At 35.3% G+C, this 22,345-nt stretch overlaps 2 protein-coding genes across 5 annotated transcripts in view; both read right to left on the bottom strand.

Moving 5' to 3' along the window:
- Window positions 1-3,207, bottom strand: part of LOC105459083 (calcium/calmodulin-dependent protein kinase type II alpha chain) — a 62,847-nt gene extending 59,640 nt beyond the window's left edge. The window contains exon 1 of the mRNA XM_011704776.1: window positions 2,912-3,207. Within this exon, the coding sequence (XP_011703078.1) occupies window positions 2,912-2,976 (65 nt within the window). The 5' untranslated portion in view covers window positions 2,977-3,207. The remainder of the gene's footprint in view (window positions 1-2,911) is intronic.
- Window positions 3,208-5,311: 2,104 nt separating this feature from the next.
- LOC105459084 (glutamine--fructose-6-phosphate aminotransferase [isomerizing] 2-like) lies at window positions 5,312-21,516 on the bottom strand. Of its 4 annotated transcripts, XM_011704778.1 has the most exons (15): window positions 20,915-21,516; window positions 14,024-14,131; window positions 13,453-13,542; window positions 13,134-13,277; window positions 12,867-13,033; window positions 12,599-12,740; window positions 11,554-11,580; window positions 10,147-10,167; window positions 8,278-8,435; window positions 7,956-8,195; window positions 7,682-7,880; window positions 7,261-7,505; window positions 6,993-7,148; window positions 6,788-6,916; window positions 5,312-6,606 (listed from the first exon to the last, which is right to left on the bottom strand). In XM_011704778.1, the coding sequence occupies exons 1-15, from the start codon at window positions 20,919-20,921 to the stop codon at window positions 6,361-6,363; spliced, it is 2,079 nt and encodes a 692-aa protein (XP_011703080.1). In that variant the 5' UTR covers window positions 20,922-21,516; the 3' UTR covers window positions 5,312-6,360. The 4 variants fall into 4 exon arrangements, with proteins under 4 accessions (XP_011703080.1, XP_011703082.1, XP_011703081.1 ...); XM_011704780.1 differs by lacking the exon at window positions 11,554-11,580; XM_011704779.1 differs by lacking the exon at window positions 10,147-10,167.
- Window positions 21,517-22,345: the final 829 nt, after the last annotated feature.

Here is a 22,345-nt window from a genome sequence, read left to right on the forward strand (position 1 = left end):
ACTGGCGCTGATTACAAATCTACGATGCTTCGATTGAAATTGAGAAAGTGATGCATGCAGGAATATGACATGATGATTGCCATGCGGGAAATGCGAAGAAACTGTTATCTAAATAATGGCATCGAAAAGTGTGATCGAAAAATCGTTTTAGGAAAATGTCAGTTATACTCTCGCAATTCCAATTAATTTAAAAATTGATAAGTTTTCAAAACATCACTGAATATTAAAAAATCCAACTCCACACAGACACAAATTAAAAGGTGGAGATAAGAAGGTGGAAATTTTTTCATGTATTACACACATTTATAAACAATTAAGTATTAACTTTACTATATCGCACGTTTAATCATAAAATATTTATTGATAATGAGAAAAATATCTAGATGAAATCAGCATGAATTATATAATATATAGAATCACATCATACTATTGACATTTCTCTAAATGAATTTTTTCTCTTTATTATCTTTGCAATTACTGCCGTAATTTTTATTCCTACTACTACGATTTCTACTACTCATTGTCAGTTAATTCGATGTTCAGCAAAAAGTTGGTTTTAAAATTTTAAAGCATTTACCACTTGAATCATTACTTTCGAGTTTGGTGTGATAAGTTTGCAATACGTATACAAAATAATATTGTCACGTAAAGTAAAAGAGATGACGAGCGAGAGAGAGAGAGAGAGAGAGAGAGAGAGAGAGAGATATCTAACAGAGACTGAAACAATTTTTTCGCACATTGCATGTGTTATTTGTTATTAAAAAATAAAGTGAAAAGCGAATATACATGATTCGAAATCATGTTTATGTATCGTATTTTATATGAATCTGTAAAATAAAGTCTCGAATTTACGTTAGTTATAAAGGTTTTATATTTAAAATAAACCTTATAAATTATGCAAAATTAATATTATGAAATCGAATCGACTCGACTCTTATACACTTGATATAAATTCTTAGTATCGCTTCATCCTAAACGTCTATCGAAAAGAAACTTCGCATTGATAATTTAGGGCAATTCTCTCTTAACTACTGTTGTAATGTAGGGGTATGTATGTACTAAAAATAGTTGTTATTCGATGAAAAAGATACCGAGGTTAAAAGAGCTAATACAATAAAGACTAGGATGGCTGATTGCTCTCTTGCAAAAAAAAGCATGAGCCAAATACAAAGTATCGAGTTTTGATGATAAAAAAAAAAGAGACATGAGAATATTTGCGCGTATCGGCATACGCCGAAATGTGACTTTAAAACGTCGAAGAGTATAAACTACAGATATGTATACATTGGCATGCATTCGAATATCAATTTCTTAACGCCTCGTTATTTCTGCCAGATTTTCTCGTCCCTACATAAAACGTATGGAGAAACGCTAGCGATTAAAGTTACAGATAAGAGTTCATAAAGATAAACAACTGGAAAATGTTAACCTGTATCAGATTAATTTACAAATAAATCAAAGTCAAATGTAAAAGATATTATTAGAAAATAGATGAATAAAAAATATTTTTGAGGGAGAGAGAGAGAGAGAGAGAGAGAGAGAGAGAGATAATATTCTATCACGATATACATACATATACATAAACGTATCTAATTTTTAATTTTAATCACATCAGCTATTTTAAATTACATCAGCTATTAACTATGATATATTGACGGATATATTAACCCTTATTTCTAATAAAAATAACAATTTTAACTATATACTCGTATATGTACATTACAAGAGTAGCACATAATTTTTTAATCAGTGGTTTAAATGCAATGAGATCGGCGCCGAGGGAGGATGTAGTAACTGTTAGGGATAACAGCATGCGAGACTGCAACCACCTGCCGTCATTCGTGCCACGAGGGTGGAGGAGAGCGACGAGGGATGAAGCGAAGAGGAGGAGAAAAGAACGGAGAATGTAGAACGTGGTGGAGAAAGAGCGAGAGAAGAAAACGATAGACAAGAAGATGATAAGGTGAGAGAGAGAGAAAAGAGAGAGAATGCGTGGGAGCGCGGAGGAGGATAAGGGGGAGGGAGTAAAGCAACGAAGGTAAAAAGCGGCGCGACGACGCGATATCGATTCGGTAACAGATCCGCGCGCGTATACAGTCACGATGCTCATTGCTCGCGATGCTCACCTTCGCTTCTCGCGTAACGCGAGAGAGGAAGGCATTGGAGAGAAACGGGCGCCCCGACGCTTTATATATAGAGGCTGAGCCACACGAGCAGACGGCCCGTGGCGCTTAAATATAGATGAAATGCAACGGGGTGTCTCCCGCTGGAGGATGCGACAGAGAAAGAAAAGAAAGACCTGGCGCGCGCGACGAGCGAGAGCTCGCGAGGAGACGAGGAAGGATGAAGAACTGAAAAAGGAAATGAGAGAACACGGCAAATGTTCAGACAGAGGGGATGAGGGAGAAAAGCACGAACAAGAGACCCCGCATTTACAAGGAACAATTATGGCCGACCGCGCAACGCGTCGTCTGCTATACGGACGTAATTCACAAGGCATGTCGATCGCTCCGAGAATCGCGCGAGCAACACATCGCACATATCCGCACTTGCTCGCGCGGAAACGCGTTGGGAGTTGGGACGCGTGATTAATTGTTCAACGTCGAAAAGGCTGCTCCGATTGCAGACGCCGCGCCGCGCCGCGCCGCGTCGCGCCGGCACGAACGCCCGCGGAACTCCCCCCTCCCACCGCTCTCCTCTAACTCGTCTTTCTCTCGCTGTCCTCTCGTTGCGAATATTATCAATATGGAGACAGGAAAATAACTAATCAGGCGACAAAAGCGCGACCGAACGAAGCGTGCGAATGCAAGCACGCGCGAATGAGAGAGACTGAGAAAACGGAGCAAGCGTATCTCACACGTTTACTTCACTCGTACGGCATGCGAATAAGATGTAAAATTGTGGTACTCACTTGCCGAGTTCCTCCTTCAGGTCGTAATTGTCACTGAACCGCGTGCAAGCCGTTGGCAAAGACATACCGAGGCTGCTCGCGATTAATTTAACCGCACTATCAGACTCGGAAACACGAACGCGAAAGAGCCACTACCGGCCGTCACTATACTGCACACACGCGCTAGGGGAAACTTCGCAGGTCAAATTCGATCAATAGAGGGGAACCGCCGCGGCGCTGCTCGAACACCGGGACGACGACGGCGACGGCGACGATGACGATGGCGACGACGACGACGACAACGACAACGACGACGACAACAACGACGACGACGATGACGACGACGACGACGACGACGACGACGACGCCGGCGACGACGGCAGCAGCGGTGGCGGCGGCAGTAACGGCGAACGACGAACGACAATGATAGCGGCGGCGGCGGCGACGACGACGACACTTACAAGCGAGGAGGTGGAGGGGCGACGATAGCGAGACGGATGGAAACGGGAAAACTGAACAGTGGGAGCGGCGGACCACAGCAACGATAACGCGCACGGTATGCGCCGTATGCGGAAAGGAATCTCACGGATCCGCGCCGCGCTGCCAACCGATCGCTGCTTCACCTCTGCGGAAGATTCTACCGCGAGTCGCGACGCGTCCGCGCTACTCGCCCGCAGATCGTTGACTGACTCGCGTAGTCAGCATAGCAGCGACAACCAGCGCGCCGGCGCAATGGTGGGGCCAGGCGGCCAACATGGCGGACCTGCGCACAGCCGCGGCGCGAGCGTAGGGCGGTGCGCTCACAATCAGACGATTTCGCGCTTGTTGTCTCATCTAATTGCCAGATTTGCCCTCGTTCGCAAGAATCGCAAAGGCCAGTGCGGATCGTGGATGCACCAGGATGCACGCTGCGCGATTCAATCCGAGTGATACGCCGCGCTGACAAGGTTCGTATATTAGTTTTTTATTGCGCGACTTGCAGACCTGTGCCGTACGTGCGAAGCAACACGCGATTCGAAGGAAAAATTCGGCCTAAATTAAAAGTTGACGTTGTTGACTCCAGGTCGTGTAACTCGTGTGTAGCACTCTTTATATTCTCGATATATCGTCATTTCTCTCTAACACACCTGGTGCATCTTCAGCTAGAATTTAAAACATACAAATTCTAACGAGCGAGAACATATAATAATTTCCGTTATAAAATAATCTGTCCTTTCACAACATTCGATATTAATTATTACAATCGTTACTTCAATGCTCAAATGCATAATTTTATATATATATATATATATATATATATATGTAATTGTGCGCATATATGTATATGTAATTATTTGATCTGCTTTTGCAGAGAGAACTGCAGGTTTCGCATGCAGGATTATATTTCTATTTTACTTTATTTGAAATCATTTTTGTGCACGGTGTTATTGTTTTTAAAAGTTTTTATCTATTTAAAGAGACAAATTCTGTTTGAAATCATTAATAATGTTGTTAACCTTTATTACGACAAATATCGTTTAGATATTACTTATAATCTTAATATAACGAAAATATAACACAAATTATCTTTTTTTCACAAATTACAAGTCCGTGTGTTTAAACCGCAAGTCTCAATGAATTTCATCGAATCTCACGGATTTCTGTACGAATCAACTTTTTAAATGAAACGCCGTGCTAGGGTTATAAAGTCATGCGTTAACATTGTTCATTCAAATGTAATCCATTCTCCGCTTAACAGACTTATAGCGTCGCTCGATATACCCGCATGCGCTCGGCGCGGCGCATGTCGGGCGTAAACACGAGATTTACTACTGGCGCGTTCGCCTTAAGCGACCGTGTCCGAGTTTGGCTTCATTTTGCCATTACCTTGGCACACGTCCAAAACGGCACGAAAGGGAGGGACGCACACGTCTCTGGCAAAATCTCAAAATTTACGAGACAATCTACGCCTGAGACACTTCCTGCGTTACGATCTCCATACATTTTTTCTAATTTTGAATTTCTATCAATATATTTAAAGAGGAATCGAACGATGATAGTTTTATGGATTAAACTCACTAAAGATAATTTTTTTACGCTTTTGTTTCTTCTAATTTTCATTGTACTCTGTTTCGTATTGTTATAATTGATATTTTGGACAACGCTTGTCCAAACTCAAATAAGACCCAGATAAAACGTACTTGTAATTTTATAAAATGGAACTAATAGCCCAAGGAAAAATAGAATTTGCAATATTTTCTTTTTATTGTCTCTGTTTCTCCTTCTCTTTCTTTCCAGAGAATATTTTATATAATTTTTAATTATACTGATGTTAGAGATACGTCGTATCTATGACATTAGAAAAAATGTTCGTTTTAAATATGCAGTACCTACATTATTTTGAATTAAGATAAGGTCACACAAAGAGAGAATGCAATCAACTGATTTAAAGAAATGCTGCAGAGAAAAAATTTATTGTATAAATATTGTATGAATATAAATCAAATCGTAATTATATATTTTTTGAATAAGTTTACAAAGTGTTATAACATAAATTTATCAAAAAAATACATGTTCTAAAAATCTGCTATTGTATATTTGCGTATGTATGATACAATCGCGTATGATTGCCGTCCAAATATCAAATAACATATAACAATCCCCGTATCGTCTTGAATGTTTAGGTTATTATGTAAAGATGAAAAAGTTATCCCGTACGAAAAAAATGTCGTTTGGACATATATTTGGGTATTTATAGTGCATACATATACACATATTTATGCACGATTCTTATGTCGCATGTATTATCCATCATAATCGCTATCAAAAATTTCTATCGTGATCTTAATTTTCTAATTCGATCGACGAAGAAATCACGCTGTATTTCATCAAATCAAAAGCATTTTGATTAATCGGTAATTATATTTAAAAACTAGACTGTATGTTACGTGAGTTAAAATAAGAATATTAAATGCACTAAAATCATATATATATTGGAGATTTTGTCTTATATGTTACTCTTCGTAAAAAAGAAACGTTTGCACTAATCAATATAATTGTGCAATATGATACTTGTTACGAAAGCATGCACGGGCAAATCTTTTTGTTAGATCAATTAGCCATTAATTAAAAAAAAACAACGTACGAGCACCGGTGATTACTTTTTTTTTTACTAAAATTCTCTTTGTTCGAATTTGATAAAATGAATTATCAGGCGTTATCACATATATTTAAATTACGAATAAACAATAGTTAAACAGAGATAAACGAATTTAATAAGATTTAAAAGATAGAAACGTACTCTCTTCTGACACTGTTTGTTTTAATCTCAATTCTTATTTGCGCGATATTATTAATTGCCTGGTTAATAATAATTTATTTTCTATCTCTGATTCTTGTTCTCGTATAGCTTGAAAAAATTTTGTAACAACCACGTTAGCGAACTTGTGGTCCTTAAAAAAAAAAAAATCATAAGACAATCCGTTCAATCTTTACTCAACCGTAACTGATTTCGCCAAATTTCTCGGACAATCGACGTTGCAACCACGCAAAACTGCGATATGGAAAGATAATAACTGCATTGGAATAACAGTTAAAATTCCTTGCAGGCAATCGACGGTTTTAGGTACCTCGAGAGCCCTGTCGGCAAAAGCCTTCGTTTCTTCATCCTCTTCCTCGCAGATAACAATGGGCTTGCCGTCCCGTGCGGTAACTTGCTGAAGTGCATTCATACATTTCTACAAAATAAATTATCAAACTGAAACATGTGTCATGTTTCTATATTTTTCTTAAAGTTCCGTACAATACTCTTACAATTGCTATAAATATTCTTGAGAGAGAAAGATAGAGATAGAGTGTAGCTCTCTCTCTCTCTCGCTCTCGCTCTCTCGAATATTAAACTTACTCATTTAAACTTACCACGTACACTGGATCTCTCATTACGATCATAATTACCGGCATGGAATCGTCAACGAGGGCTAACGGACCATGTTTCAATTCACCGGCCATAATTCCTTCGCTATGCATATATGTCAATTCTTTTACTTTCTGCAAGTATATGTAAGAGTTGATTACAGCAACATTAATTGCAAAGAGGTTTATTACTTTTTTATCGCCTACTTACGAGTGCACCTTCCATGCACGTAGCAAAATTATATCCGCGACCCATAATCAACAGGGATTTGTGTTGGAATAAAGACTTGGCTAACTCTTTAACTTTCTCATCGAGTTTCAATACTTCACGAATAAGATTTCCGAGATTTTTCAATCCTTCGATAATCTAGAAAATATGCGTATATAAGATTTAATTAATTATATTTTACTAAAAATATAAAAATACGTATAAGTTTAAGTATAAAGAAAAAAAAAGTAAAAAATATTGAATAACGTACTTGTAAACGTCTCGCGCGAAGAGAGATTCTGTCCTCACTCATTACTAGTGCAAACATGACGAGAGAGATGAATTGCGAGGTGTAAGCTTTAGTACTTGCTACACCGATCTCGGGACCAGCATTGATATGCACCCCACAATGAGATTCACGACAGATACTACTTCCGACTGTGTTAGTTATACCAACAATAAGAGCTCCACGACTTTTACAATAACGTAGTGCCATTAACGTATCAGCCGTCTCACCTATTGCCATTACAAGAAATACAATAATACTCAATCGCAACCCAGTAATTTTTCAGTCGTATTAAAGAGGTATTATTTGTCAAATTCTTATAAATCTCTTTTCTCATCTGCTTATTTATCACATTTCCATTTTATTATATGTAATTCTGCATTAATAGTTTCGTCGCAAGTCTTACCCGATTGAGAAATAAAGAAGCAGACGTCGTCTCTAAAGACTGGCGTGTTGCGGTCCAAAAAATCGGATGCGAGCTCAACCATCACAGGCAATTCTGTCAGTTCCTCGAGAAGCTGTCGCGTAGCTATGGCAGAATGGTAGCTCGTACCGCAACCGATTAGCATAAGACGTCTGCATCTTTTGATCTCTGGAATGTAATCCTGAAAGAAAGGTATTCTATTCATTATTAGACTCTTTTTTTTAAACACTTGCGAAAAATCGTTTGCAAGAGTTACTTTAATTCCGCCTAAAGTGACTGAGTTATCTTGAAAATTCAAACGACCCCTCATAGTGTTCACCACCGATTCCGGTTGTTCAAAAATCTCCTTCTGCATGAAGTAGTCGTAATTGCCCTTCATGATTTGTTGAATCTCCATCTTCAGTGTCGTGATCTCGCGAGCGTGAGGATCGTCCATGCAACGACGAAGACGATGAATACTCAGCGCGCCTTCTTTAACAGCCGCCACGTCGTCATCCTATAACGTCGGTATAACGCATATAAGATAACTTTTTGCCTAAAATTTGACAAAAATTTGACAAATTTATCAAATCGCGAACCTCTAAGAATATCACGCGATTCGTATGCTCGATTATGGCACTCGCATCGGAAGCGAAGAAATATTCAACCTCTTTATCCTCGAGAGGTTGAAACTCAGATGTGCTCTCGCTACGCGGCATGACCGGAAGTTCTGGATTTCTGCCATGCGGACGATGATCTGCACAAAGATTGAGTTGTTCTATTTTACGAATATATTTCCCATTGAAAAGTCCGTTGTAATAAATGAAATATTCTTTTTATTGCAATGCTTGATTTTGAATGTATTTGAATGTAAGAGAATTTTGCACAACAATATAAGATTCTGCTGCACGAAACTCTCCATTTTATTGAAGAATTTTTCGGGATCGTAAAAGTAAAAAACAAATTATAATAGATTATTAATAGAGTCCGATAAAAACTGTCTACAAAACTAAAGATATTATCAGGATACTATGATATTTTTATATATAAGTATTATACACACACATACAACATTTATTATTACATATATATTATTACGAATAATACAGAATACTTGTTCATTTTGCACCAATGTTAGTGATAAAAAATTAAAGTTGATAAAATATTTAAAATATTTAATTAGATATAAATGATTAATTATAATTATTAATTCTCTCAATCATTGTTATAGTTGCGCTAAATTTATATTACAGCTTCTTTTTTTTCATTGTAGCTACATTGAATTATGATGCCAGAAACGATGTAAATTTTCTTTTTTGCATCCTATCGGAATAAATTAGTTTTTACGCATGCCACTACGCACGATTGACAGTACAGACAATATAGACAGATACAGTTAAGATATACCAAAAACTCTTTTCCTGATTCATAAATTAACAGTAAAGTTATCAGAGTTCATGAATTACTGCTAAGTCAACTGTTATAAAATCTATTTTAGCTACAAGTGTGGAATGCATATAAATTGAATTACATGGCATATGTATGTGCATTTACTGATACAAGGTAACACAAAAAGAGTTTTTGATTTAAATAATCGAATTTATTTCGATATGGAGCAAGAAAAGATTTCCTGTTATTTATCGTTTTCGATATCATAAGTCGATATGGCTATGCAATACGAGTAAAATAAGAGTATTAAGTTATTTACTCGTTTTTTTTAAGCCCCACACCAGATTGGCGCAATATGTAATCATATATATAATACATATAATAAGTACATATGATGAATAAAAACAGCGAAATTAGTGACCATCGTAATATATATAATTGAGATATTCGCACGTATCTCGCGCGCAATCTTGATATTATAATATGTATTAACCAATATATATACCCAAATATATGTTAATGCATAGCTCGCTGCGAGACAATGAATATAAATGATACCACCACGACGACAAAATGAATAGAAATAATGCCATGATATGATCGATAACGATAACAATAATCAAGACACAACATCAGCAGCACAATTATTTATATAAGGACGAAGTGTACGTACTTAAGAAACGTAAAAATAAAACGATGAAATAGGTATAACTAGTATAGCGATTCGTTGTAGCAAGTGAAAATTAAATATATATCCCGAGAGTATGTTATATATAATATTTCTCTACATTAATCGAACTTTGGGTAGGCCAAATATTATATAGAGACGGAAAGCGGTAGTAATTTGTAAATTATACATGATAAGGTCATAGTATACGTACGAGAAGCGTAGTGCAGTACCGTCCATCCATCCATCGTCTATATTCGTAAAAGCCGGAAAAAAAACGGCGAAGCGCTTGTAATTAAAAAGAACTAATTACGTTTATTTACAACGAGCAAATCACAATCAATTCACCGAGACAGTTAATTGGGCATAGAGAACAAGCGGAGAGAAGCTTAAATTTGACGTAAAGTATTACCTTGAGACGGTGCTTCACCTTCTGCACAGATTGGGACGCGGGAAGGAAGAAAACGAGAAAGAAAACAAAAACAATTAGCGCACAAATAATGCCACAACAGTAACAGCATAATGATCGATATATATAACGCCAAACATAAACACAATGAAACGAACGAATGCTGTGTGCGGCACAAAGAGCGAGCATCAAGCACGCAGCGAGCATTAATTTTAAAAATAATATATTAAGCTTTTGATAAAAAGTGTTATTCTTTACTCTCACTTCTTTTAATATTTAGACAGATATATATTGTGACATTCAGATTATAAAACAAAAAAAATTATTTTATATTTTATCTAAACGCTATTAAGAGATTACTTTAGAAATACAAAAATGTGTTTCATATTAATGTTAAATTGTATTTTATTATATATGTATAAGGCAATCTCTCAACTTTCTTTCTTTATGTTATACATTTTTTGCAAACTTTCCCGAGAAGCATGTTATTGTGACAACACATATGCACCGTACTGTAAAAGCCGCAAGTTCTTGTAAATGTAAAATGTACATACGTTACCGTTTTATCGTTTTTCATTGTTTCGAAGACTAACGCTTCTATCAGAGATTTATCCGATAATTAATCCCTTAAATTAGAAGTTTACGTGTAACAATTAATGGGATTCATCGCATTCTGTTACAGTGAATCATAATGCTTTTAATTAATTAATCTTCAACGTACTACACACTGTAACTATTAAAATTTATTTATTTCTGTCTTATTAATTTTAAAAAGATACATACCAGATATCTTATTTTTAACATCAAAACTTGCGCTCCTACAAAGCCGCTTGAAAAAAAAACATAAGTATCTATGTACTTATAAATACGGTCGTGGATTTTCGTAAGAAACAAAATTATAAAAGTCTCGTCTCATAAGCAGGTCTGTGCTACAAAATGCTCCGAGACTTGAAACGAGAATAGAAATATGCCAATTAGCGAGCGAATGAGTGAGCGTGTGTTACTTTGTTAAAGTGAAAGAACGAACATTGAATAACAGCCTGTGATGATGATTAAGAGAACTGAAGACGAGACCTCGGACGCGATCGTCGAGATCGACAGCAAAATTGTTAGAAAAATTTTCATGAAAGACAATCCTATGTGAGAGAATTGCAAAAAATATCTAGATATTCCTCAACCACTGGACTTTGCGATGAGGATGAAATAAGACATACTCGACAATGTTAATTGTTTGTAATGATAATCGAATAGATCAGTACAAAGGGATAAGTACACATCAACAAGAAACATTTCGATTTACCGCATATAAATATCGTGTGTCCTTTTTACTTTTTATACTCTCGTTACACAGGGAGAGGTCCAGTGCCGAGGACGGAAATCTAGACAAGTTTAGTATAATAGATTATATACCTTTGTTTATTGCGCATTGAAGATCGTCTGACGGCGTGAAAAGTTGTAGAACATAACCGGAAGGTGTTCATGCAAAAGAAACACTTATATAATAATCCACATTAAACTTAGTATGAAGAAGAGAGCTTACGTGCGATGCAACTTGCCAAAGTCTAGAAAAACAGGCGACGAGTTTAATTTAACAATCATGCACCTGCTCGAACTTTCTAACAATTACAAGGTATTGATGGGCAAAATTGATGAAAAACAAAAAAAAGCAAAAGAAATATTGTAAGCAAAAAAATAAATATCAATTAATTTCTATTTATAATTGCATATCTATTACTATATTTAATTATTTAATAAGATAAAAACTATCTTATGAGATAATAGTCTTGCAAGATGAATTGATTCTAATGAAATCACTTTATAATGTAATCGCAAACGTATTCAACGATATTTTTTGATAAACGTTATGTCAATGAATGTCGCGCAAAAAATTAACTAGATACAATATATTCGATCAGTTGCCTTATGCGATATAATATCAAAGTACAAAATGTATGTATGCATAAATGATAACAACGTAAATAATGAAGCCAGATATAGTTTAGTCACACGAGCATGTTTATTTCCATATTGAAATAATTTGTAGTTTGGATTAATGAAAAAAGCGCATGCTTATTGTTAGTTAGTTGTCAGTTATATAAGTATTAATCGCCTTTCTCTTGAACGTGGAATTGTGTCGATATCATACAATCGATATATTGTAAGTAGATCGGGTAAATAAGAGAGATTCTATGGAACAATACAATGTAAACGCCTTCATGCGTTCGTCAATTAACTAACGTGATAAGGGAGAAACGCACTTTTTAATGTTCTTTGTCTCTCGAGATATTAAAAAATTTATATTAATAAATAATAATTAATAAATACTAAACGCGATGTTGGATCAATAGTTACGAATTTCAATTTAACGCTTCCTGACATCAGTCAGAGGAATACCCCCTTAATTTCTCGCGTGGCATGGATCGAAATTGGATCAATTTGCGATATTTCGACTTACCTTTTCCATAAAGAATAGGTACATGATCAGTAGCCAATCTCGTTTTCGTCTTGATACCCACGAGAAGCGGTGATCCTCGCCTCGTAGCTACGCACTCGCCCGGGAAATACTTGCTTTTGAAACATAACGCGAAGGCTCCTTCCTAAAATAATACAATTTTTATTATCTTACCTTAAATTTATTATTCTGAATATTTTTGTGAAAAATTATGAGAGATGAGAGAAGGGGGAATCTTTTATATATCTCGTCCTTCCTCGGTAATTCTTACCAATTGCTGAACAACCTGCTCGACAAGTTCACGGAACGAATACGCAGGATGCTGTACCCAGAGATGGTGGATCAATTTGGCGATAATTTCGGTGTCGGTATCGCTTTCAAACACGTATCCTCTCTGTTGCAGCAGAGTTTTGACTTCCTTGTAATTCGTCACGATACCTACATTCAAGACGATGTGAATTCATATGTGAAGAATGGAAAAATAGGTTTCGGAGCAGGACGTATACATATATACATGTATGTATTATATGAACATTACCGTTATGAACAACAACGAAGGCGTGCTCACTGTCAGAACGCTGAGGATGGGCATTTACCTCCGATGGAACACCATGGGTCGCCCATCGTGTGTGAGCGATGCCGACGTGGTATTGAGTTTCCGACTCAAAGTCAAGATTGGTACCTGCGAATAAACATCGCTGATTTTACGACACGGCCCGATGGCCCGATACGACGAATGACGGAACATTCCTCGTGTATTTTCTTTTTGCGCACGACGACAGAAACGATCGCACGACGCACAAGAAGCGCGCGCGCCAAGTGGTCCCGCAAGTTTGAAAACTTGAGCTGATACTTACGACAAAATATCTCCTCCTCGAGAGCCTTGACCTTTCCTTGCTTCTTAATAATCGAGATGTCCTTGCCATCTGCACTGTCGAGGGCGACGCCTGCAAAAAAAAAAACACCGTATGAAGGAATTTCTATATAAACCGATACGCCGCGATGGGTCATCTCTTTCATTTATTCACCGGAGAGCTCTCTTCCTTTCTCTTTTTCGAATCATCAAATCGTGAATAAAAAAGAGAACTGAGAATGAAAAAAATCGAGAGAATGAAAAGAATGGAAAGAACTAAAATGATTCAATTGAATATGTGAAATTTAAATTAAATGGTAAAGAATTAGATCTTTTTTTTGCACGACTTTCAACAATTTATACGATATGAATTATTATTTTATTTTATTTCTTTTTAAATATTTCACATTTATTCTAACAATAAGCAAAACATAGTCTAAGTAAATAATTTTTTCGTTGATGCTTTATTTTTTCTCCGTTCTTTGTTTATCACAAAATAATGTTTTCGTAAACATACGGCCACGGCATCTTTTGCGAAAGCGAAAGATATTTCGAGATTAAAAATATTGACTTACCTGCAGAATCATATCCGCGATATTCTAATCTCTTTAGACCAACAACCAACAATTCCAAGATTTCTTTCCTGCTCTTCGGTGTCAAGTAGTTTAGATAAGCGAAAATTCCTGGAGATTTAAAGATACATAATTATTACTCGGATCGATTACGAATGAAATACACAATTGTATTCAATTATCATTGATATTACTCTGATAATACTTTGAGAAATGTTAAAATCCACCTTCCATTAATGCTCTGATCTGAATCATCCATTATTAATCAATAATCTTTATAAAATACAAAATGTCTAACGTATTGGACAACTATGAAATTTATACAATTAGCATAAGTAAATATAATTACTGATATCTATATGACAAAAATTTTTCTTAAAATCTAATTAAAATTTTCCTAAAATTTGATTTTTCTTCTTCAATTAAACTTCAATTATCACTATGCCTGTCTTTCCCTTTCTCCCCATCTTTTTTCTAGTACACACTGTATTATTGTATCGCATAACGTATAATTTTTCCGTATCCTTGCACAGCTCAATTACTCCGACAAGCAATTAATATACATGCATCTACTTGACACATTTAACTTTGATCTATTGATTAATCACACTTATATTTTTATTATATCAGCTTGTATATTTCTTTTTATTTTTTATTTTTTCCTCAATCTTTCACAAATGCGACTTTCGGAACCGAGTGGCAATAAGAAATAAAATTAAGAAATGGCTCGCCGTTTATTCTTGTAAAACCCACTTTAGAATATAGAAAATAATTTCCCTATTTCTTCAAGCAGCATTCGTTCAGCCAAAAAAAAGAAAGAAAACATTAGGCCATCTTTTAATTTCATTGATCTCTGCGCCGCCTCTCGATCCCGAAGGACGTATTCGCGAGAGAATGCGGAAAGATGAAAAATTCGAATTTATCCAAGAAAGCAAAAAGATTGTGGAGAAATATCTTTCATTTATTCTTTTTTTTATTAACATACTAACCTGCAGAGCAAGATCAGACACGCAGAAACACAAGCCATATAGCTTATACTTAAGAAGTGGTAAATGACAAATGTAGGAATCCCAGTTTGCTTTCGTTCTCTAATTTAAAAAGGTAATTTTATTAATTTTTTATATTAAAAGAAATTTTCAAAAATTTTACTCTTGTTATATTAATATATTAATTTTACAATTGGAATAATACATGTAATAGATATTTTAAAAAATCTTTTTGCAAAGTTTGATATTATATTATAATTATACATGCAAATACAATTTAGTTAAAATGTGAATTTTAATTTTAATTAAAATATAATTTAGATGAAAGAAAAGTATCACTAAGTTGAGCGTAAGAAAAAAAAATGAAAAAAAAAAAAACAATAAGTGAATGCCACTGTCGAGCATTTCATCGACGATGCCGAATAATGGGACGTTACAAAAATGCAAAAAGCTGATGCCCATGAACGTTTGCGAGGAACAGGGAAGGCCGGAGGCCCGATTGGCCTAATGACGAGAGAGAACAGGTAATTCAAGACACCGACTCACGCCGGTGAAAGGGAAAGTTTACGTGAGGTTAAACCTGAGAGATTCAGACAACACATCGCGGTTAATATCGCGTCATTATATACATCGTCGAATTCCGAATAAAAATAGAAATCTGATTTAGCCTAAATCAAAAGTTCTTGTATACGAACAATTGTAGTAATAATAACAATAGAATATATCTAGCGAAATTAACATAATTTTATTTTACAAATCAGGATCACCTGATTGAAAATGAGATTTTTAAAGTTAACGGCCAATAATTTAGTATTTATGACAACAGAACGTATATTACGTTTTACAATTAAACTGCACAATATAATTGGAATACATTGATTTAAGTGATTTTAGTTTCAATGTGTTCTTTCTAAAAAAACTAGTTTGCCACTGTTTCAATCTACGCCGCGCAGATAGATATCTGATATATGTATAGCATTATTGATGTATGCATATAGCTATAACAATGCATAGCTTTCCGATGCTAATCAGCTGTAATTACATACGTTTCGAGTGGAATCAAGCACAATAGAATATATTGAATAAATGTATATTTTGTCTCGTTGTATACAATTTTAGCTAAACATAACATTTATCATAAAAAAACTGACAATTTCACATATAAAGGATATAAATCTTTTTCAACTTCTTCAAAATAGAATTACTGATTTATGATTGAGAATACGAACAAAATGCGCGCGTGATATCCGAGCACAGATTTTTACACAAGAAAGATCTAATATTCATTTTGAACGCACCCAATTGTCCTACTTTTACTTGAGTTGATTTCACTCCGAAAGTTTCCTGAGTATTTTTGTAACTTCCTCTTTCCGCCTAGGCGCGAATTTACTGAATGCGATAGTGACAGCAGTCCTGACAATTTCTTTGTTACTTTATTACATCTGTTTATTTATTAAAGAGACATATTCAGCCAGGAACGATTGTCTCGGAAATAATTATGAATTCGATAGAAAAAGTCTGTTTTGTCAGTAATGATAAATGAGAAAAGATGAGAGAAGTTCTCTAACTGTATCGATTGATTATACAGTTCATTTTAGATTTCCGAGACTGCACGATCAGTTTTAGCAAAACTTGAAGAGGTATTTTAACTGTATTGAACGATAAGAGAGTTTTTCCGCGATGACTAATATCCGGAGCAATAGAAAGAATCGCAAGAATTTATTAACAATTTCCTTTCGACGTTCGCGGAAATTAGTTGTAAAAGCGATTCGATGTCGCAGATGATAAATAACCTAGCGATAAAGAAGCTCTTAAAGCTCTTATCGGAGCAACACGGCAGTAATTCAAAATTGTCGGATATGCCATTTTCCTGAAAGCTGAAAGACACGAGACTATATTTAAGAGACTTTTATCATTTTGCTCTACCGTGAGAAAAAAGCAATGTCATGATTATGCTTGAAGATTAACTATGTATGTATGTACGTACATTGCTTATAGATATTCAATTTCATGACAAGGAATTACATCCTTGGACAGTATTCTTTTCAAGACAGTATTCTTTCTTTCTGCATTTAATTACATTAGACGAATTCGTATCATTGTCAATAACTCGCATTTTTTACGCGCAATTATAATCACAATTTGCTATCGTATCTTGGATGGAAAGCAATATCAATCATATTTTCTTCATACAAAATCCAATCGTTTTAGTTGTAATATTTTTTTAAGCACCATAAAAAATATTGTACATTATTCTATTTTATTTTAAACAGACTGATAATCGAGATGTAACTTGAGCAAAAAATTCATATGATGCAAAGATTTAAGCTTGTTTCGATATCTTATTTCGTATTACATGGCACAATAAAAATTAGGCATGAGAATTGATACATATAAAATTTTCAAGTAATCTTTCGAGATATTCATTGGTAATAAAATCATTCATTTAACACGAGAAACGTCGACAATTTGTTGCGACGCAAAGTTGTGAAATGCAACCAACGTGCATGAACGAGACCGCGGTTGAACGACCAGATAATCGATGGTTAGCAATCGCGATAGCATCATATTCTAACATGAAGAACTTGGCCTTCCGACCTACTGACCACAATATTCTGCGTATGAGCCTCACTTTGCCAATCACATGGCAAACTCGATTGACGAGCAAATAACACGCGCATTGCTTCTTTACATTTTTCTTCTTATAGACATCTCTATTGAAGCACAGTATAGGAAATATCCTTTGCTTCTTTAATTATCTTCAGATATCCACAAGCAATTCGACAAAGTTTGCGTTTATATGATATAATATAATTAATATATTTGCACGTATAAATTTTGTATAATTATTTTATATAAAATATAAAAGTCGCGTTGCTCTATACGAGCTTTAAAAGCTTCTTTATTACCTTTTATATAATTATTATATAAAAGCATATTTACATAATATAATATTACATATAATCTAAATGTTGTAGTACTTTCAGATACGTTCCGCTCGAATGCCTCACACATAATTGAATTTATTCATAGCAATCGAATGAAACGAAGTGGCGGGGACGATCGAAGAGAAAGGAGTCGCGTATCCGAAGGTGGGATATCTCTGTCGCGTCTAAATGTCATATGTAACTGTCCTGTGCTATGTTGCTACACCCTCTCGCCTCAGGTTCGCTCAGGTTCGCGCACCATGAAAAAGAGACTTTCACTCGCGACTGACTCGAACGTCGTCGGTATTGCTTCGTATCAGATCCGAAATTACGTATCACCAACAAGTCGTCGTTATACACCATGGCATTGTTGTAACGCAACAACATGCATTTTAATTATAATGTCTAGCTCGTATTTTAATAACAGAAATATAAAATAAGCTCGGCCAAGAACGAGCGAAGGTAAAAGTAACATGGAATCACTAAAAAACTCAAATTAATAAGTAAATAGTTTAATGTCGAGAAGTTAAAATCAATACGTTTCGACTCACTGAGTCTTCTTCAGTTGAAGATATAAAAAAGTCAATAAGTAAAATGCAGATAAAGAATAAATACGTAAAAATCGGACAAAATAAATTAATATTGAGACGTTAAAGTTAACTATTCAATTGAATTTATCACCCTACCATTTTATGGGACGATTAATTCAAGGCTTTGTAATCAGACGTCAAAATTTATAAAATAATTCGGATAATCTTTGGAAAGCTATAATTCTTTTGCCGAGATATTTCCTTAATCTAAAAATTGATAGTAACAGGTTTAACAAGCATAAGTTTGTTCAATTGCCACAGATGCTTTTGTCAACTTCGTCTCAACGGAAAAGCATGTAATCCAATATGACTATTGCGCGAATGGAGATTTAACGCTGTACCGAAACACAGTCTTTTGTGTAGGTCGACGCCCGAGGAAGTCATGTCTCGTACATTCCACAGGAAAAATGAATGGCATGTTGTAACATTCCTGCGAGCGTATATGAACGCATCACTGTGACGCATAACATCCCTGACGTCCTCGATGATCTTCGATCAATCATTATTTGTCATTCAAATTAATTATTACTAGAGGAATTTTATAATCATGTCAGCTATTCGATAAACTTCAATTAAAATTAGTGAATTACTATTATGCCGCGGTAAGATTAATATCCGTCGAGCGATTTTGTCCAGACATCGAATTTAAAAAGAAAAAAAGATTTTTATCTATAAACGTAACACGATAAAAAATGTGATTCGCGAGAATTGCGCGAATTCTTTCATAATTTTATAATAAATTTTCAAGCCGCCGTAAAAAATGTTACAAAATTTTAAATGATCGCGTCGAAATTTCGAATAAAAATAACATAAGCCGTCGTAAAGGTTCGTGAAATTGTTCCGAAACAAAAACTGTCGCAAAAATTTGCGTATTATTGCATCCATTAAAATTGTTTAATTTCATGAGCGATGTTATCGAAATTATTTATGAATTAAGGTATTTCTCCATAAATTATCGATATATCACATTTTGTTTTTATCAACCATAAAAATAATGAATTACTATAGCAAAAATTTTTTGTTTTATTATAGTATATGCATACCGAAAAAGATTACAACAAAATTTTTATATTGAAAGTAAACTTTTTTAAGTGTACAACTCTATACGCTGAAGTACATACATACGACTTGCTATTTCCATATCAACTGTCATTTTGCCTAAAATTAGAACACATATCGCTCTTTACAAGCCCTGCAATGACAATGGCGTTAATAACACGCGTGTGTACATATTTTCCCAATTTTTGGTATCAAATGTTCTCATTATTATAGGATTTTCTCTTATCGTTTTAGGAGATGGTAATACATTTCGGATTATAGAGCATAAAAAATGATGAATTGACCGATTGGAGATTAGCTATATCACAAATTCTAAGTATATTCATTTATCATTGATATCGATAAACCAATGACCGATCAAACCCTAGTATAGAAACAATAAATAAAATATATATTCCATAAATAATACATATATAAAATGAATATATTTAAATAATCTTTGTTATTCTAATAATAAAACATAAATAATTAGAAAGGACTACATACCTAAATATATGCGCTATACAGAGAGAATTTCCTTTTAAAATTTACTCTGAAAATCATGTTAATCGTGTCGGGACAACATAGTATTTTGACAAATTTTACTAAGCATTACAATAAATTAGTATGTATTTAAAAAAATAATGAAAATCACATAAAATTCGTCGAAATACTATGTTATCCTACGATTAGCATGATTTTCAGGGTAAATTTTAAAATAAAATTCTCTCCGTGTAGAGATAGAATAGTATAATATTCACATTAAAATGTACCCGTCAAAATGTATCCACTTACGGTTTGTAAGTGAATAGCAAAATTAAAAGTAACTTACATTAACAATAAGATTTATAACATCGGAGTAATAATGTATTAAAATCAATAGCATTTCACAAGGAAGCAAAAAGATAAAACGTATCATTAATAACTATTTAAATCGTCTCTGTACAGTTTTTAAATTTATTCTTGATAAAATAAATAAGGAAATCTTTCTTTTCATATATAGCTTCGATCGTTTCTTAGTATCTCGTTATGTCAATTCGATTATTGCATACCGGCATACCAACATGTAGAAAGCAAAGAGTTTCGATACGTTCCACGCAGCTGGGCGTAATCTCGCCGTTCAATTTCACATGTTTTCCGAGTTTCCGAGTACGGCAGTCGAATTGTATGCGATAACGATTTGACACTTGCACGCGCGTGACCTGACGAAAATCCACGAGTGCGTAACGTTATGTGCGCGTATTAAATAATTAAATGAATCAAATTTGACAACGCGGAGAAGAAGGAGAGAGAAAGCGAGACGGCAACGGCAACGACAACGACAACGATGCTTAAAATTCGCTGTGTACTTACCGCACATGTTATCAAGGTTGTTCGACCGCCACGTATGTAGAGACACGTATGTAAAGCAGAAGGCAAATGAAAAGACAGAGACGGAGAGGCAGACGGTGAAAAATTGATAGAGAAGTAGATGCGGAACGTTACTCTCGCTAGTAGATATATTCGCGATATACGTGCGATACGCGTTGCTCCGAAACACAGTCTGAGCCCTTCGACAGCGTGCTCACAGTTCTTATGACGTACGAACGGCTGTCTCGCGAGCGCGCGCGTGCGGATGTGTGCACGTGTGAAAGCAGCAACGAGCTGTCAGCGGTAGCGGTCGCGCCGCGCGCACAGACGCACGTGTGTATGTATACGTTGACGTTGCTCCAAGCTCCAATTTATGCAAGCCGTCGCGTCGGCGCGGTGTTTTCACCGGCACGACCAAGCCGACCGAGCCGCGGTGCTTATCGATCTTGCCAATCGGTTTACCGATCACGAGTACCATGCGTCATCATAAGACTATCATGAATACACGTGGACTTGTCTTTCTGTCACTCGATCAGTCCAGATATCAGCCACGTACGCGTAGGTGCGGTCGAACACGCGTACTCAAGCAGCTCGCGACAGTCGCGAGTCGAGATTAGAGACCCTCTCTTCGGTTAAGTCCGCTGAAATTCGGTCATTACCGTGTCGCATATATTGTCGTCAGAGAGAAGCATAAGAGCGGCCATCCTGGCCTTTTACGTGGGACCATCAGAACCCTCGCTATTACATCCATTTTTTAAATGGGTACTACGTAGCTACATCTATTTTCAGACATTGTCGATAAAATCATAACGCAAAATGGATGTAATAAATTCTCTCTCTCTCTCTCTGCATTGTCCTTGTGGAACATTTCTTGGGCAATCAGGCGATTCCGATAAAGCACGATTTTTCTTAAAAAAATATTTCTTCTTTGGCGTGTATCGTAAAAAATATATGAGAAAACATAACAGAACGCATGTATTCCTCCTGCGAGTTTTCGACGACAGGAAGTTGGTTTTATAAATACAAAGTATTTTAATAATCATACGATTAAAATTTGGATTTGGAGAAATTTTTAATTTGCTTAATTTGCAAGAAATAATTATAGTACGCACGCATATGCGCCTCCTGCGAGTCTTCAAAGAAAGGTCATTGCTTTTTTAAAAATTTTTAGTTTGCTTAATTTACAAGAAAAAATAATAAAACGCACGCATGTATAATATGCCTCCTGCGAGTTTTCGGCGGTAAGAAGTTGCTTTTATAAATACAAAGTATTTTAATAATCATATACGATTAAAATTTGGAGTAAAAATTACGCTTATACGTTCGACTTGTACTGATCTCACTTTCACGAATACTAAAACAATTATTTGTTTTAATCAAATATTTCAAAGAAAAACTTAATTGATTTCTATAAAACAAGTAAGATAGAAATTA

This window comes from Wasmannia auropunctata, unplaced genomic scaffold (assembly GCF_000956235.1).
Source record: "Wasmannia auropunctata unplaced genomic scaffold, wasmannia.A_1.0 LD334209.1, whole genome shotgun sequence".
Classification (NCBI taxonomy): Eukaryota; Metazoa; Arthropoda; class Insecta; order Hymenoptera; family Formicidae; genus Wasmannia; species Wasmannia auropunctata.

Coding starts and splice junctions, on each gene's coding strand:
- LOC105459084 (XM_011704778.1), bottom strand. Junction 8,436..10,146: donor AGGTGAAGCACCGTCTCAAG/GTAATACTTTAC, acceptor ATCTTTGTGCAG/ATCATCGTCCGCATGGCAGA. Junction 7,881..7,955: donor TCACTTTAGGCGGAATTAAA/GTAACTCTTGCA, acceptor CCTTTCTTTCAG/GATTACATTCCAGAGATCAA.